General features: G+C 46.7%; 1 protein-coding gene across 1 annotated transcript; it reads right to left on the bottom strand.

Annotated features, from left to right (window-relative positions):
* Nucleotides 1-13,047: 13,047 nt before the first annotated feature.
* Nucleotides 13,048-17,767, bottom strand: LOC148329743 (BTB/POZ domain-containing protein 3-like). Its single transcript, XM_088305455.1, has 4 exons — nt 16,889-17,767; nt 16,466-16,556; nt 15,697-15,815; nt 13,048-15,132 (listed from the first exon to the last, which is right to left on the bottom strand). Exons 1-4 carry the CDS (start codon nt 17,197-17,199, stop codon nt 14,100-14,102), a joined length of 1,554 nt encoding a protein of 517 aa, XP_088161581.1. The 5' UTR covers nt 17,200-17,767; the 3' UTR covers nt 13,048-14,099.
* Between the last annotated feature and the right edge of the window lie 399 nt (nt 17,768-18,166).

Here is an 18,166-nt window from a genome sequence, read left to right as displayed (position 1 = left end):
CTTCAGACATACTCTGGCGGAACCGTGTCCCACTGACCGGCCAAAGTTTTCCATTTAACGGGGTTATTTATGGAGCGAGCCGAACTCGGCATCCTCCCGCTTGCTCTTCTGTGCTGGACAAGCGCACATGTGCCCGAGCCGTCCCCTGCTTAGTGAGCATGCCACTTTCGCGGTGAGCCGCAATCCTATTAGCCCTCTACGGCCCCTTGGTGGGCCGATAAGAGCAGCCCGACACCCTGCAAAGAGGCGGTGCTGAGCCTCCATTTGCTGCGGTAGGTGACTTTCCTTGGCTCACAATTCTTTACACAGCTTTTTGGTTCTCAACTCGTCTTGGAGAGAATGCGATTTAGGAAAAAAAAAAAAAAAAAAAAAAGGTTATTCTTGGTAAAAGTGAGCCAGTCCTCGTGGAGGTTTCAACGTGTGTACATGTCCAAACACAATCCCAGAATTTCGTTGACATGCTTCAGACTGCCTGAAAGCTTAAATGGGACAAAAATGCAGCTTTCATTTTTTTTTTTTTAAAGCCGTTAAGGGGATGGGAGGTTTGTGCAATCCATTTTAAGTTTGTTGAATTTTTTTAAAAGGAAAAAGAGGCTATCGCACTTCCCCTTCAAAAGACTCTAATTACCTATTGTCGAGTGTGTCTGTTGAATGTTTGCTCATGAGTCATCTCGTGCGTGAAAGCTATCAAAAAAGGTGTAACATTCAAACGCAAGCGAAAGGGATGATGAGTACAATTATTCCATATTTTCACGTGTTATATTATTTTACATCTGTAGAATGACCTTTTTCTGGCTTTTATGCAGACTTATCTGCGTCCGGGCCGTCAGCCACGTATTTGCGGCCACCAAACTGTCACGGCCTTTGTACGATCCGATGAGATGGGACATTCTTATTTGGGTAGGACCGCAAGCCACCAAGTCCATTTTGGCTCAGCTCAGTAAGCAGATGAGGAGCCCATTCATTGTGTGTGTGTGAGGCTTGCGCGCAAGGTCAGCGGGAGGTGCGCCTTAATTGAAAAAGGGGGGCTTCACGACGCATTTTGGTTTGGTCAGCATGTGTGAAAATGGGATCTTGTCTCCACGCTGACAAAACACGGACAGCCTCAAGTCATTCTTGGTGAGGGCAAAATACGTTTGCCTCGAAAATGTAGATACTGGCGGTAGTTTAATATTTTTCATTTATTTTTATATTTGCCGTTTGAGCAGAGCAATTCTCAGGCCTGCGCGCGGGCAGTGGAGTCGGGGTGGCTGGAAGCAACTCGGTGACCAACGTTGTAATAGTTTTGTCATTTTCATTCGTTAGTTTTGGTTTTTTTGCATTCTAATTTTGTTTTCAGTGTGTGTTTGTTTTTTGATTAGTTTTAGTTTTCAAAAATGCTTTGTTTTTGTTTCGTTTGTCAGTAGTCGTCTTTTTATTGTGGTCGCTGTCATTGTGTAAGACGGCACGTCATCGTACAAAAAAGTAACCCTCAGTAGGTCGTGTTTTTCCAGCACAATTACAAAGTTTGCATCAATTAATTCTGAATTAAAAATGCATTTTTATTTTCTACATTTCTTAAATTGGATATCTGGAACGGGTGTTTTCTATCCACCTTAACCGTGGGGAGGGGTTCTTCCTCAACTTTTTTCATTTTCCTGCCGTCACTCAGCAGGAAATGATCGTCACCTCATTAAAAATGACGTTTTAACCTAAGAGAGTACTTTAATATCTCCCGGGATCCTCATTTTGCAATTTCAGCCCATGTCATTTTCCACATTTCAGCTGACTGTTTGTTTCAATCCAACATATGTAGGAGTGAGTGTGCTGACAGTGTTCCGAACGCTGCCATCAAAGCCTCAGCTTGCCTGTGAACCCGCTGCCACCCAGCCCCCCCCCCCCGACTCAAGCCTTCCGCAAGTGTCAATCCGCCCTCAGTCCTCTACATTGAGCACTAATTATGTGGCGGCCAGCAGGCGAAGAGGGCATCACCGCCATGCTGTGTGACTCCATGCGACGGAGAAAAGGGGATGATAATTAGGAAGCACGCTTTCATTTCTATCCTTCCCACCCGGCTTCATCTGCATGTTTCAGAAGCTTTCTCCAATTATAGAGGCACTACCCCCAACCGCTTCTCCATCCGCCACCAGGGGGGAGAAGAAAAATGGAAGTGGAAGAACCGCACAGTCTTAAATGATCGGTTGTCCTGGAGACAGTAAAAATGGAAGGTCCGGGTTATCAGCATTGTAATTGCTGATAGGATTAAACGTTACCGTCACTGCGGACTGGATTATATGTCCACACACCTCTGTTGGATAGAACCCCTTCGGGACCTCAGCGCCTTCCCAAAAAATGTTTTTGATGGTGTGCTACTCGCAAAACATTGAGACGGAACTCCTTCTAATGAGTCAGTGACTTTCGACTCTGGTTGAGCACAAACGACAAGTTCAATGGCATTGAAATATCCACTCACTTTTTAGCGACTGCTCCGTTTAAATACAGTTTAGGATGCACGACTACAGCATCAATATTGATGGCGCTTCCGGCACACACGCCCGCGCAGCCGCACAATAAAGTGACCAACATCATCTCTGACATGTGCAGCCTCAGCTCTTGTGGAGGTGACTACGGTGCTTAGTGAAGGTGAAAACAACTCCAACTGAGCGCACAAAGTGATTTGCAATCCGAAAGGAGAATTGAAGTGGAGATCTGTGTGGCTCTCGTGGAGGTCAGTTTAGTGTAGACGTGATTGTTGTCCTGTCATCTTCGTGTTACGCAAACTGTTCATTGCGTATTTAAGGATGTTCTCGGTTATCGAGTTTTTGGGCCGAGCCAGGAACGGATGATTTTCAGGTTTTTAATCCGATCGATGAAATACGGGACTGAACACCGTGGAAGACGTGAGCTCATTGTTTTTTTTTGCTGGTGAAGTAGCCAATGAAAGTCAGCCATTGTTTCGGCGTGAAATGCTTCCATTTTGCCTGAAAAGAATTCTGACAATTTAAAATAACCTCTTTGATGTAGAAGGCGTCCTTGATGGAAAAGTTAGGGCAACTTTGTCCCTGTAAGTACAGACATTATCTCTCATGAAAGCTACGAACAAAGGATGTCCCAGTCTTTTTTTTTTTTCTTCATTTTCCTCGTGAAACAGCAGTCGGCAGCAAAATAAAACTCTCGTTAAGCTCCTTTCTTGTTGGACAGTATCAGCTCGTCTTTTAGTCGCTCACTATGGGCACAGATTAGAACGAAGAAAGTCAGTGATGTGGCCGTCGTGACTCGGGCATTCGAAAATAAATGCTTGCTTGTGAACGCGTTAGCACTTTGCATTTGCGTTGAATCTCAATTTCTCTGATTAACAACTTTTTTCTTGCCACTGCTTTGCATTGAGACACAAAAGGGGGTGTGGCTTCTTCCGCATATAAATAGCCTAATGTGAGGTTTCATTTGAACCGTGTAATGTTCCTGTCATCGCTGCCTCTCGGATCTCAGTGTGGGCCACACCGGAGACATCTCGCCACATCCCAGGAGAGAAATTTCCTCCTCATATGGCCAAGAGACCAACAGCATCCTCAGAATATAAAATCAGCCAGGAGGATTGGATTGGAAGCAAACTGCCCCCAGGCATGAAAAGCGCCCTTATTAAAAACATACTGTGTTTTTTTCTTTTTTTTTAAGTGTCATAACAAAGTCAGAGTGTGGACTTACTCTATTTAATGTTGCGTCGAGAAAATCCGTACGGCGCCACGTGATGAGAGGCAGCCTTTTGCTCTAATGCATTCGTGGCTCTGCATTATTAAATACGAAATGACCTTCATAAAAGCCGTATGGATGCCCGGCCGACATTAGAGCCTGTCATCCAAACATATGGCATCGGTGACATCATCGTGCTCCGCTCGATGGACAAAACACACAAAACAGGTGCAGGTGTTTGGCATTAGATTTATGCCACAAATACGTAAGCGAAATGTCAAATACCGCGGACGAAAACAAATGTTTTGTCTGACTGATTCGTTCAAAATTGTGGCGCCGTTTTCACGCCTGCATTGCAAGCGTAAATCAGCGTTTTGTCGACGTAGCAGAGAGAAAACCGCAAGGCAATTTTGTGCGTACGCATGGAGGTTATTGTACATGTGAAACACATTTTGGTCCGTACAAAACATGCTTTGGTACGCGGTGTACGCGGTTTTCACGTTACGTAGACGCAAAACTCACTTTTGTACGCGGTATTTGCCGTTACGCTTCCGTCATTGTGGCATCAATCTGAGGTCGTGCTCGTTTAGACGAGTGTTTCGCAACCTTTGCAACAAAATGTTACCAGAAGTCTGACGACTGAAATGATGATCTCTTCAATTTCCTCACTAAAGGACTTCGTTTGTGTGAAATGTGGGCCCGTTTAATTGAACAAAAAGTCGATCTGCGTATTTGCAGGGAGCCGTGACTTCTTCTCTTGACCGAATGGTCGTCGTCGACCAATGTTGATTGCGCCTTCTCGCCTGTCACGCGACGGCATTTAATCGTTGGACTGCCAAAACACTCGGCTCCCGCGGCTAGATGAATCGTGTGAATGAATGAAGTGAAATTGGATCATTTCCCACGGCACAGTCATGTGCAACAGCAGCCTGGTTGGGAATCGCTGCTTTAGATAACGCAAACACGGCAGATTAACAGACTAGCGCATTAACCTTCAGGTGCATCTAATTGTTGGGAAATTGAATGCAGCTCTCGGCGTGGAGCCAATCGATATATCGAGCCAGCCTGGCTTACAACTTCCAATCCTGCAAATCTTCTTGGGCTCCTCAAGTGCCCGACTGAATATTGGAGGGACTTGGAGGTTACTGCTCAAGCGTAATTTATGGAATGTGTCCAGATTAATTTCGGTCGGTATTGGTTGATTTTTTTCAATAAACGTCAGCCTTCCTCCCATCCAGATAAACATGGCGGCAGTGACCACTGAAAGTTTGAAGCCGTGCCGTTTAATCTGCGGACGAGCGTGCCCAGAGCGGCCCTCATCTGTCGCAACCTGATTAGTCTTTGGCTTCATGGGACTGCGCGCAATAAACAAGTGCAGTATTAGACGTTAATACGCTCTGTTACTCGCGGTAGCGGAGGGCATCCTCTGACAGATCAATTATGGCAGCAATTAAAATATCTTTTCTTCAAGAGCTCATCCAAACACTCCACATATGCTCGGCCTCCCCCACTCATGTTTGTTTTTCATCGACTCTCTCGTCTATTTGTCCTGTTCTCGTCCTGTAAGACCTCCGTTGCTTCGCTTGTTATCATTTTCAAGGCTAAGCGACTTAATCCAAGCACAGTTCAGGCTTTGCGCTATACGGGCTGCCATCATTTACCTACAGGAGCCGGCGTTCATTTCAAGTCGATGGATTTCAATATCTCTCCCGGCCGACTGGGAAGGGGAACAAGATTTACGGGAGCGTCGTTATCGATTTATCCAGAGCCTCACAATCAAACGGCACTCCTTCCGCAAAGGTGTTTGGAAAAAAATCATCCACATCAAACGGCGGCCCTGCCTTTTATGGGTCATGTTGAAACAGAAGAAAATGTTGTAATCTTCCAATTGCGGTCTCAGTAAGATGAAGAATTTACGATGTCTCCTCACCTCACCTGGCAAAGCCGCAGGAATCGAATCGCCGCCACGTCGCTCTCGCGGCATTCATCATCCCAAACTCGACCACCGCACCTGCACGGCGAGAGAAGCGTTTGTCACTCCGCAGAACACGTTTGCACTTTTCCACAGCTCATCGGGGGCTCGTGTTATTACTTTGACTTCATCCTTTTGCTTGGCTTTGTCCCACGGCAAGCCATCGCCTTCAAGGAGTTTTGTGCTGATGTTCTTGCCAAATGCTTTGAACTTTGCAATTACTGAGTCAGCACTCGTTTGCTATTTTATGTACTGTGCATCTCAGCGTTTGCCTTGTCTCCCACTTCATGCAGCTCCGCAGATGGTGTCGGTGTCGGTGTCAAATACTTCCACACATGGAGAGATCAGTTGATATATTCGACCTACATTTTGTCAATCGTTAAAGTCGGTACGCTGGAAAAAAAACAAAACTGCACTTCCATTCAAATGTAGTCGACTGATGGAATTTTTCATTATTTTCCTCAAAATGTTCAAAGGATGTGTTTTTTAATCATGTGCCCCAGTTATACATGTTTAAATTCAGTAAATCCACAAACCCCAAAAACTTTACAAACCCCTCAAAATTCTTCAGAAAACGCTGATAAACAATCATTACATGAGCTGTTCCCTACAGGCGACGTCAGTCAATTTTCTGCCTTGGCACCTCAGGGGTCGAAGCATATTTCAGGGGGGGGGGGTGCAGTGCCCCTATGACCCCCCTCTTTGCACTTCCACTTAACCGACGTATGAAGAGCGGAATAACTTTCACAATTGCAAAAGAACTAACAACAAATCTCTTCCGAAGATTTTTTTATTTGACTGGAAAAGCTTTTGGCACAATACTGCAAATTTCACACATGATGATAAAAAAATCTGTATTGATTGAGGCATGCGGCCCAGAATTGTCGTCGAGTGATAACATGACATTTCGGAAAGTTTGCTCGACGCGTTTTGGCTCCAGCTTTGCACGTGTGCCGATGTGTTCGTTGTCCAGTGGGGCGCAAATTAGAGGAATCCCCAACTCCTCCCGAGCAACAAGTAGGCCCATGTTTATAAAATGTCTTGCGCATGAAGTCGATTGGCCCCGACCGCAAGATGCTTTGACACCTGCCACGCTTCCTCTCATCTCACGCCTTTTATCAGCCTAATAGACCCGTGATGAAAAATGCCGGCGCTCCACCTTTGTGTCCGTGCTTCGCTGCTCTCCAAGCGGGTTCATAAGAACCAAGACGCCGGTTGACGAGGCTTTGATGGCATTGCTGCGGCTTCAAAGGATGCATTTAAATGGGTGTAAAAGCGGGTCGTTTGCATTCATAATATCTTGCAAATGCCTTTTTAAACGACACGAACGTTCTCATGACATGAAATGAAAAGTGCAAGGTGGCGGCCGGGGAACAATGTGCGCACGAACCCGTCAGTATTCCTGGAAAAAAAGCGGACCGTGGCGGTTGGACGGTTCTCTTGTCGAGGTTTACAGTTGCACGTTGCCATGTAGAATATGTTGTACGCACCTTTGTTATGCAAATGAGGAACGATGAAAAGAATTTCATCACGGAGAGATGGGATTCCAAGTGCCCCTCCTCTTGGCCAGGATTGCTGGAGGTGCCGCATTTGACAATGGCGGAACAAACTCCCACCTACCTGCACTCCAATCTTGAGTGCTGATATTTCACGTGGCCTTTTTTTGGCCGTAGATAGATCTTTGCCATCGGTACCGAGATGCTCCGAGGGTTATCTAAATTGAGAACTCTGTGAGGGAGGAAGTACCGACGAGAACTGAAATTGTGCCTTTTCAGTCGAGCCGCTGTTGATGTGAAATATTTCACATGATTTGTTGCCTAAAGTATCGCAAAACTTTTAACTCAACTTGTTGGTGTTTCGTTCTTGACGTGCATCGCCGAGTGCTGCAAGTTGCAGGTTGTTTTCTCGAGATAAGAAAGGGTCCCATAGAATTTTCTTTGAAAAATCTTTAAATTGATACCATCTATTGTGTATTTACTACTATTGTGTGTTTACTAAATCAGAATATTTTGTAGACAAACATTTTTAATTCACCTGCGCAGCGGCGCACCACCTATGTGCACCCCTCTTTATACCTTACTGGCATTGTAGATCCTTTCACCAAACATAACACATATATACACAGTTGACATTGAAAACATGCTCTGACATAGTCGACGTCTATCTCAATCTGCCAGAACAAAGCCTTCTTTTCAACCACGTAAAACAAACATGCATGCATATCTTTACGCCATGCTGAGTGAAGGCATAATGCACATCTCACGCCTGCCAAAAATATACCGGATCATTTTGTGCCACTGAGTGGTCGAATAGAAACCTTGAGCAGAAGGCGGGCGCGCTCGCCGACGTTGACAAGTAATTGGGTTATCTTTGCCCAACATAGTTTGCATTTCTAAGAGACGTCCGATGGCTTTCTTTTTGCACAAAACGCGCTAATATGTTTAGTCCCAGCTGGACGTGCTGCTGGAGAAGACAAACTGGTCGCACGTGGCAAACGTGCTGAAAATACAACATTCTTATTCATCCCGTGTCTTGTGATTGTTTCCGGCAGCAGCTCCGAGTGTGAGAAGCTTTGCTATCTCAAAGGGAAATGAAAAGAAGGCAAAGGTAAGGCACAGTGGAGATTAAACGGAGGCCATTATTGAGGGCACGAGTGAGGAAATGGGTCGGGGATCGACTCAAAAAAAAGACTTTTAGTCAGCTCGGATGAACGCTGACAGCGGCTGCGGCAAAACTCTTGAATGAGGATGAGCGATGGTATTTGAAATTGCCGCCGTTCACAACTATTGGATATTTCAGGAGGCATGGAAACACAAATGTATTTGATTGTTCTTCATCAACTCTTTGCATCTCCACAAACAAACGGATTTTCTCTCATTTGTGTCTTTGAAAGGCTCTCGTTTGAGTGGGTCGAGGCGGCTGCCGTCATTATCGAGTTCAGAGTGGGATGAGAGGCGAGTCTTTGCTTTGTAAACATCAGATTCATTATCAGCTTGACAAATAGGCCAAGATGGCGCAGCTGTGCTGATGTTTATGCACACAACGCAATATGGAAATGTGACACTGATATGAAAGCAAAGGTGTGTGACGCTCAATCCCTCCTTAATTGAACGCTCTGCTTGAAAGATTTAACCACGCCAGCTTCAGCATTTTATTTGCCTTTTTAAACGGTGCCGCTCGCTTAAATATCGGGACGGGCATTTCCAGTGATAAGCCGGCCGTTGAGGGTGGTGCTCTACTTTTGGAATTGGGGCGACAAGGACAGGCTGTTGGAGGTCACTCGTCTTTCACAGGATTTTCTAGCTGCGATGGCCGCTGCAACGGGAGCAAAATGAACATTCAGCAAATTCAATTCTGTTGTCTAAAAAAAAAAACCTCGATGTATTCATGTAGCAAAGAATTTCCGCTGACGATTAGAAATCCCTTCATTCAAGTATGATGTCTCTTTTGGTTTCCAGCCAAGTGATCAGATTTTCTACCAGATAAATCCTGAGCATGGGAAGTGCTTCTTGTAGAGCGTTCACTACCATTCTCTTCCCATGTGTTCCCAGGCTCAAAACCTTTTGAAATCTGCAACTGCATGCTGCAAACTGGCACGCGTTTGTTCCCGTGTTTGCGTTGGCAATCGGCGCAGACGCCCTCGTTTTGCCCACTTGGTGCTCTAGCACCGTATCACATGCAAACGCATTTCGCAGCCCAAATGGACTGCGATCGCATCTCTACAAATACATTACTGCAGCTGTTTCAAGTAGCCTATTTGCGAGTGCTGCGGATCACGTTTAGTAAGCTCTCACTCATTAAATCAGACCCTGGGGAGAGAAAGGCCCACTCGCTCCATGGTATCAAAGCCATCAAGCTGCAAGCTTCTTACAACATGAGGAGCGGCTCAGGCGTACACACGAAAACTAGCGTGCTCGGCCCTGAGCACCTCTCTCCGTAGGAAGCTGTCAACAGTCACGTTTTTGATCAAAAGGTAAACGTGACCACAGTAAAATACAACAACTAATTTACCGCTTCATGGTGGCCTTCATTTTTTCCCTGAATCTGAAATAGTAGGAGGGTCTTTGGCATGACTGTGCATTTCATTTTGTGCAATTAATTTCTTTTTTTATTTATTTAGAAAAAACATATTGTCACGAGCTGTGGGTCGCGACCGAAAGAACAAGATCTCGAATACAAGCGCCCGAAATGAGTTTCCTCCGCAGGGTGTCTGGGCTCTCCCTTAGAGATAGGGTGAGAAGCTCGGCCATCCGGGAGGGACTCGGTGTCGAGCCGCTGCTCCTCCACGTAGAGAGGAGCCAGATGAGGTGGCTCGGGCATCTGTTTAGGATGCCTCCTGGACGCCTCCCTTGTGAGGTGTTCCGGGCATGTCCCACCGGCAGGAGGCCCAGAGGACGACCCAGGACACGCTGGAGAGACTACGTCTCCCGGCTGGCCTGGGAACACCTGGGCATCCCTCCGGCAGAGCTGGAAGATGTGGCTGGGGAGCAGGAAGTCTGGGCTTCCCTGCTGAAGCTGCTGCCCCCGCGACCCGACCCCGGATAAGCGGCGGATAATGGATGGATGGATGGATATTGTCTTGTTTGAACAAAATGCTTTTGTTGGAAGTAGGAAATACGCATTTTAAACAAGGTCGTTGCCTCGCATCCGTTTTGGTGAGTAATTTGAAATGAGAGGCAGTGGTTTGAGCCGTAGTCGTCCTCGTCTGTGTTTTCATCGCTCAAAGTATCCGACGAAACGACCGTGAATCACGTGAATCACGCGGGGCGTCACTTGACGGCTGCGTCGTTTGACACCCAGCAACACGTTTGTCGATGTCTTGCTTGGATGTGGGCGCTTTTTTTTGTCAAAATCCGTTTTTTGAGCCGCTTCTCCTCACGAGGGTCCCAGGCATGCTGGAGCCTAGACCCGCTTTCTTCAGGCAGTAGGATTGTTTGCCAGCCAACCGCAGGGCACACAAGGCTGAACAACCATCTGCACTCACAAACAATTCAGCGTGTCCAAGCAACCTACCATGCATGTTTTAGCCCCGTACACTCTCGCTTTAATACGTATAAACACGTCTTTGGTAGGCGAGCGCTAAATATCTGAAGATATGAAGAGGCCTTAAGGGGTTAGTCGGTATCGGACTCAGCATAAAATAAATGGCTTCAAATGAGCAATAGGTGGCCCCGTTTTAAGCTCCGCCCTTGCCTGGCTGCATCTCCTTGCTGACCTCTGTGACCTTTTCTTATTTTGTTCCAGCCGGTTCGGTATCTGGGGTGTTGACTGGGTGTTGCTTTTTCTCACTTTTGAAAGAAGAAAAATGCTCTAAAAAAGTGGATGGATGGATTCTGTATCCCGAGCGTATATTTGCGGAGGTCACGCCTCATTGGACAAACATGCTATTATGCAAAGAGGGTGCCGTATTTACGGCTGCACCACTGCTGGGTACTTTAATCCAGCCAATGCCTGCTCCAGCGCGCCGTGCCGTGTCTATTTCCATCCGGTTTGAATAAGCTCTGCAACTTGTATTATTCAAGGAAAGTGCACTTGCGCTTTTTTTTTTCGCAGCGAGTTCTTCGCCACACACAAAGAGCTTTTGCCTCAAGAAATCACAGCCCTATTGATACTTGCTAAGCTCAGCGACATCACTCTAAACAGGCTAATCTTGCATAAAAGCTGCTCTCTGAATGGCCAGCCAGTTGAAACGTTTTAGCGCAGGGTGGTAACCATGAATAAATAAATAGATAAACATGACACACAATCAGCCGCTTGCCCAATCTCACGTGGTTACTGCAAATAATACCCATCGTATTTTGTTGCCCTTTCGCACTGCCGTTTGCCGACAAATGAGCCAGAGGTGGCCCCATTTTAGTCCCCCCCCCCCCCGCCTTGCCCGGCTGCATGACCTTGCTGACCTCTGTGACCTTTTGTTATTTTTGCGCCATCGGTGTGTAGCAATTTATGTGAAAACGATTCGAAATGAGCATCCCTGCCAAGCTCCATCTTCCTCGTTGAACATCCTTCTCCGCTCTGTCCTATCGTGTCTTCTAACACATTTATAATACTTTTTTTAAGAAAAAGAGGATGCACCATTCCTTAAGTTAACCTTAAATTTGCTTCCCCTTGTAATGAAAATATTTCTCGAGAAACGGCACCAAATGTGCACAGGCTTCCTCATTAGTACGCACATGGCGACTCTGGCTTTTCCTCTACTGACAAACTCATTATTTTTAGATGCCCAACCATGTGTTTTATTCGTATCCCCGTGGGATTTAATTACATTTCCTTCAACCACAACCGAGTGATCGCCGGTAATAATCGTCACCTCTCATTTAAAATGAGCTTCTAATCGCATCGTGAGTGTATGGCGGCTGCAGAGACAAAGCGTGACGTCAATTTTGCCGTTGGAATATGTTGGAACTCATTGGTTTGTTGCAATTGATCGACTATTTTGGTGGCAAGGCGGAGTGGACAGACAACTCAGTTTTGTTCTGAAATTTGACTTTGAAATCACAAAAGCCAAATGGGAACAGGCTTGCCTCGGTCTCTTGGCACATTCCGTTTCCATCGCGTAATTAATGGCCTTGCTTACACAATGATGAGAAATCCCGCCCAAACGTGTCGCTTCTCGCTCCTTGAACGTATTTAGTTCAATTCATCGTGGGCTTCACGCTCGTTGGCTCGCAGATTTATTGACAATCTTGCAGACGAGCACGAGGGGGACGCTTTTTCTCAGCAGGCACCTCCTGAAAGACACGCTTTCAAATTGGGTGTCATGAAAGAAAACTCAACCGCTGTTTGTCAATTCCTCTCATTTCGTTTGATAATCTCAAGCTTGGCTGGAGATGAAGACACATTTATGCTGTTATGATTTCATTTCAGCACGCGGTCACGTTATTAAAAATCTCAAAGAATGTGGCCGGCTTCAATTTTGACTTCCTGTAGGTCATGTGACTTCACTCGTGCCGGCAGTCCAGTTTTTGTGCTTCAATCTTAAACTGTACTTGCTTCGTATTCTTTACTCCTCCTTTTTTCACACTTGACATTGCCACTGTTGGATTTCAGTTGAGGAAGTATAACGTCTCTAGTTTACGGAAGAGAATCACAAGTAAGTAGAGAATGAAAATGTGAATTGACTTTGGTTAGCCATCCATCCATGATCCAAGCCCCTTTGTCATTTTGTTGATTTTTATTTTAGAAATATAACTGAAAAAAAGTCAGATTTGGTATTTGTGAATTTAGGGAATGTTGAGAATTGTTCACAAAACGTTGAATTTGAGGGAAAGCCTGAATTTGTGGAATTTTACCCACCAAGGTGCGAATTTTAAATTTTACGGTAGATTTGTCAAAAAGTGGGAACAATAATATTAAGGAGTTTCATAAATCGGAAATAACTTGTGTGATGGCCTTGACACGATGAGGACCTTTTGTTCGTCTTTATTTGCTTCATCAACAATCATCCGCATTCAGTCGTCACCCATCATGTAAACACAGGACTTGGACACGATCCTTTGTCCTCATCAGACCAACTTGTGGATGCACTTATGCCAGATTTTAAATGTAAGTCAAAAAAAAAAAATACACATCTTGAAGCAATGAAAAAAAAAAAGGACACCTTTGATTACAAAACATCAGTGCAATTCTGCAACGCAACGTAGTCACACTTCAAGTGTGCAGCAAGTCTGGAAGAGAGCCTGCTTCAGCACGCACACACGCACACACAAACGCACCCCCACACACGCGCACGCACAAAGTCCACCATTGATCTTGTCCCTGTGAAACAAAGCTAAGGTGCAAAAACAGTTAGCAGTCCACATTCGACTGCAATGCAATCAGAGAAGAAAAAAAAACTGAAAGGGGATAACTTGACTTTTTTAAGGATCTTTAAGGTCGGCTTACTGTGGGCAATAACAACACGGATGGCGTTATAGTGGGGGGTGGTGATTGGAAGTGCAGAGCAACATGCTACAGAGAGAAACAAGTGTCTCATAGTGCTCTCTAATCTAAGATTCCCAAAAAGCAGCACAAGCACTCAAATACAAACGCTAAATGAGTGTTCAACACAGTGCTTTGACTTTTATATTCCCCTCCATTATGATGCTGACAATCCACGCTGATAATGGCGTCAAATACTCATTTGACAATTCAGAAAGATGGGATGTATTGCTGCTATATTTGTGCATTCGATGCAAACGTGGATGGAAGTAATAACAAAAGTTATTTGGGAGGTCAGCCACGAGCGGCCAATTGACATATATTCATAACTACATCGATAGAGTTCTTCATATTTCCTTTGATATTTTCTACACGCAAACGTCAGATGCACAGCTCACCCCCACCACGGAAATCTTTCACCTAAAATATACCCGATCCACTTTTCATCAAGCGGTCCACAACAGGAGTGGAAAAAAAATAAATACCAGTCCACGTGACACAAAGTGATCGTTTTTTTTTTTTCAAACGAGTGCAAACGTTAAGCGTAGAAGATGAGCTCGGGAATCTGACCTCCCTGCACTCCCGTGCCATTCGTGCTGTCCGACGAGCACTGGAACTGAAATGTCACCTTCCCACACTGCACCTCTGTCATGCCTTCCTGTCCAAAATAGCTCAGCTCGTTCCCATCCAGAACCACGCTGGCCGTGTAGAAGGTGTCCGGCTCGATCTGCACCGGGTACTCGAACCACACGGGGAAAGTGTTGCTGGAGCCGTCCGAGAAGTATTTGCTCAGGTTTTGTCCCATCAGCACTCCTTGACGTTTGAGTTCGATCTTGGCGCTGTACTCGGTTGAGCCGCAGCTGGAGCCGTAGAGTCCGAAGCCGGCGATGAAAACGCGCTTGTCCACGGCAAACTGAATGCTGTCGCAGCGGCCCCGATAACGCCACTGATTGCTTCGGTAGGCGCACGACTGGAACCTGTGGCAGCGCTGCGGCGTCAGGCCCTTCCTGGGCTGGCTGACAAATTCCAGTTGGGGCTTCTTGGCCGCCGTGTACCAAAGGAAGATGTCGTTGGTCTCATTAAGCGTCAGCACGCCCGACTGGGCCGCTCCATTGGCAAAGTCATCCAGCGCCATGGTGGGGATGCGGATCAGGTACATGGCCTTGCCCAAAGCCTTCCGCTTGTTGTCAGTGGACGAGGTGAGCTCCCGTCGTTGGCACTCCGCTTCGGCCCAGCTGAGCGCCGCCTCAAAGACGACAATCTCTTTGGCGTTGAGCGTCTCTCGCCGGAGGATGCTCTCCAGGGTCTGGGAGTCGATATCGCAGAAGCCCTCGGAGCGTAGCGCCAGCTCGGCCTGGGCGTCGATCACTTCCCAGCAGCGCTGAGTCAGCTCGGGCTCTTCGAACAAGCAGCTCTGGGAGAGAAGCACGCAGGCGTTCTTGGCGCTCAGGCTGGTCTCCAGAAAGTTGACGCAGGCCCGCGCCAGGTGGGGCACGATGTACTTTTTGGCAGCGTACAGAGTGGCTAAGACGGTGTCGGCGCTGAGGTCCATCTCGTCGCAGTAGATGTACCTGTTGACGCAAACGCAGTCGGCTGCCATGAACGGGATGGCATGTTACAAAAATTCAATCGATCCGTTTTTTTCTTTTTCCATTGGCGCAAATTGTCGTGATGGCGAAACTTTCGGTCCACTTTTATATTTTTCCATTGGCACTCTTGCGACTCGAAACACTTGATATCTCGCTTCATCTTTCCTTTTTGAAATGAACTTTGGGACGGAACCAATAAAACTGAAACTCCAGGTTCTACTGTACCTACAAAAGCGTTTCAAACACTTTTAATAATTTTGCCAGCAAAAATGTTGGTACCATGACTCCATCCGGTCAAAGCAAAAAGTTTAACGTGTTCGCATGCACGGTCACGGGCCATCACGTTATCAATTTTATGAGCTTTTGCCTCCTGATAGAACGTGTCAGATGTTGAAATTGAAACAAATGATTTCGCTGCGGTCTGCTGTGGCGTCGAACGCCACGCCAGCGAATTGTTCCCTCATTAAATCGTTGATTGCGTGAAGATTTGAAGGCAAAGACTGCAGGAAATGCTTCATATGAGATCATAAAAGAGAAGATTCTTACTTCAACATTGCCAGAAAGGCAGCCGGTTCCACGTCCGGAATGTGAATCTCATCGTCATTTTCAGCCAGTTCACCGTAAAACATGGCATGAAACACTGAGCTGCCCACGGCCAACACGTACTGTCAGGAAATAGAAAAAGACATTTATTTATCGCTTCACATGATCTTTGCAATTTGACTTGAATCGTTTGCGAATGTGCAACTGTGTGCGTCGAAGGCGCCGCTATTCAACGATTCGCCAGTTGTAATTACTGGAGGTTGCGTTTGTTGGCTTTGCCTTATAAGGAGTCGTGCTCAGCCACATCCAGCGTTATTTTGCCTCAGGATGAAGAGGCCCGTTTCCAACAAACAAGATTGCATCTGATAGAAATCAAATGAATCCTAATCACGTCATTGAATAGTGAAAATTCAATTTCCTGAAATTAATGACTAATCGCAGCTGGACTGAATCGGCTGCGACGCTAATTTTAGAAATGAGAACAAATCCATTCATGACGCTTCGTACTCATGTACTTTTCGTGTCAACCAGTGACTTTGCAGAAGAGATTCTGACGATCTCATTCTAAAGACGACACCAAGACGTCAAAGTTCTTGCGTGGAACCAGGAGGAAGTAACCTCCTTTTTCTCATTCAGACTCATTTACATCAATAATTGAGGACCGTCTCGAACTGGCTGGCCAAGCGAGAGTGAGGCACAAAGGATTTGAGTTCCATCAAGTCATGACCAAGATGTTTTCCACTTCATGAACTGCCTGAAAAAAAAATCTTACTCGGTGCCCTGGCAGCCGCTTGGTCCTTCCTGGCTGACCCACCACAAAGTGAACATCTGCCATCAGCTCATTGTTGTACATTACGGAATTTCTGGAAAAAAAAAATGTAAGTTTAGGATTGCACAAATTGTGACATTTCATAAATGAGAGCGCTCTCCAAAATGTTCATGTATTGTTGAGCAGAGGAGCGCCGTGGTAGGTAAACAAAATGTTCTGGAGAGACGACAACAAAGCCCGCTGGACAGCTGGGATCTTTTGTCGTCCGGCCAAAGAAAATGTTTCGCTTGTAGAAAAAAGCAATCTGGTGTCAACAAGAATAACCCCCAGCAGACGAAGGGCAAGGCGCACGGAACACTCACTCAGCGATGACGTTGTTCCTCGTTTTTATTTTGTTGAGGAACCTTGCCGGCGCGGTGGGCCTACCTTTCTCTGATGGTCGAGTAGAGACCTTGCCAGTTGCAGTTCTGGATGGTGTTGTTGTTGTTGAGGTTCTGCTGCTGGTACTGTTGAACCGTGGCGGCAGGTGCCGGCTTTTTGCCGGGGAATATGTCCGCTGCCATCTTCTTCTTCTTCTTGTTCCTCAGCGTGATAATCTCATAGCAGACTGGCGGCAGTTTGGGGCTGCCGCTGGCATTCCCCTTCTTGGAGCTTTTGCTTGACTTGCTTTTTACCGACTCAGGCAGCATGAAGAAGAAAGTCAGACATTTCATGTTCCTTCCCTTGGCATCGACCATGAGTGTGTTCAACTGCCGAGCAGTGGGCGAGCGCGCAGGAAGGACATTCGCCGGGAGGCGACGGCTGCCCGGGAAGATGACGGCGCAGGTTGCGCGACTCGGACGCAGTGCACCACTCACTAATCCACTCGGAGACTTCCAAACTTGCGTGTCTCTTTATTTCTGGCCAGACGCAAGTCCACGCTTCATCCACTTTTTTTCCCGGGTGAACTTGGATGGGCTCGTGGGAATGCCATTTCTGATGGAGGGTGACGAGAGCCGCTCGGAATTAGCCTCTCGCACCCGTTGTCGCCCCGCTGAGTGCCGAGGGTTGGTCTGACAGCCCCAGATTTAGTGCCGCTGCAGTGCTTCTCAGACAGACGGCAACGATGCCTCCATCCCTCTCATCTTTCTTTGCAGCTCACTCTCTCGTCTTTGGCGCGTTTACTCCTTCTCCTCGACACTTGCTCCTCTTGCTTCGTCCAGGAGCGCGGTCGTCATCCTGGATGTTGCGTTGGCGGACGTTGCGCTGCTCTGCCTTGCCGCTGCTTCTGCTGACTACAGAGATGAAATGGGAGCGCGCAGAGGAGACTGCGCTCCAGCCCCCCCGCCCCACTCGCTCCCACCCTCACGGTACACAGAACTCCTCACAATGCGGCCAATGGCAGCGCAAAACGTTTGCGATTGGCTCATGCAGCCCCTACTTGGATATGAAATGGGCAAAGTCTCAATTAAAGAGGCATCTATCTGCCACAGGAAGATTCTGTTCTCCACCGTTCCTACTTGCTGTTTGCATGATCTGAAAACAAAAACTTGACGTTGGGGCTCCGATGCAACTACGAGGCTCCTTTGAAGGGCAATTTGATTGCTTGAAGCATTTTCTTTCTTGTTCTTTCAAAACATCCATCGAGCCATCCTTTATCCGATCGGTTTCTCCTCACAAGGCTGCTGGAGTTTACCTCAGATGTCTTTGGGAAGTAGGCGGGGT

This window comes from Idiotropiscis lumnitzeri, chromosome 9, assembly GCF_059441095.1.
Source record: "Idiotropiscis lumnitzeri isolate Australia: NSW breed Sydney's pygmy pipehorse chromosome 9, RoL_Ilum_1.0, whole genome shotgun sequence".
Taxonomy (NCBI): Eukaryota; Metazoa; Chordata; class Actinopteri; order Syngnathiformes; family Syngnathidae; genus Idiotropiscis; species Idiotropiscis lumnitzeri.
The sequence above is the reverse complement of the archived record's forward strand: the minus strand, read 5'-3'. Positions and strand labels throughout refer to the sequence as shown.

Excerpts from the sequence above, each read along its gene's own strand:
- LOC148329743 (XM_088305455.1), bottom strand. The coding sequence starts at position 17,199 with ATGGTCGATGCCAAGGGAAGGAACATGAAATGTCTGACTTTCTTCTTC. Across the intron at positions 16,557-16,888 it reads TACTCGACCATCAGAGAAAG|AAATTCCGTAATGTACAACA; the intron begins GTAGGCCCACCG and ends TTTTTTTTCCAG. Across the intron at positions 15,133-15,696 it reads GCCTTTCTGGCAATGTTGAA|GTACATCTACTGCGACGAGA; the intron begins GTAAGAATCTTC and ends TTGCGTCAACAG.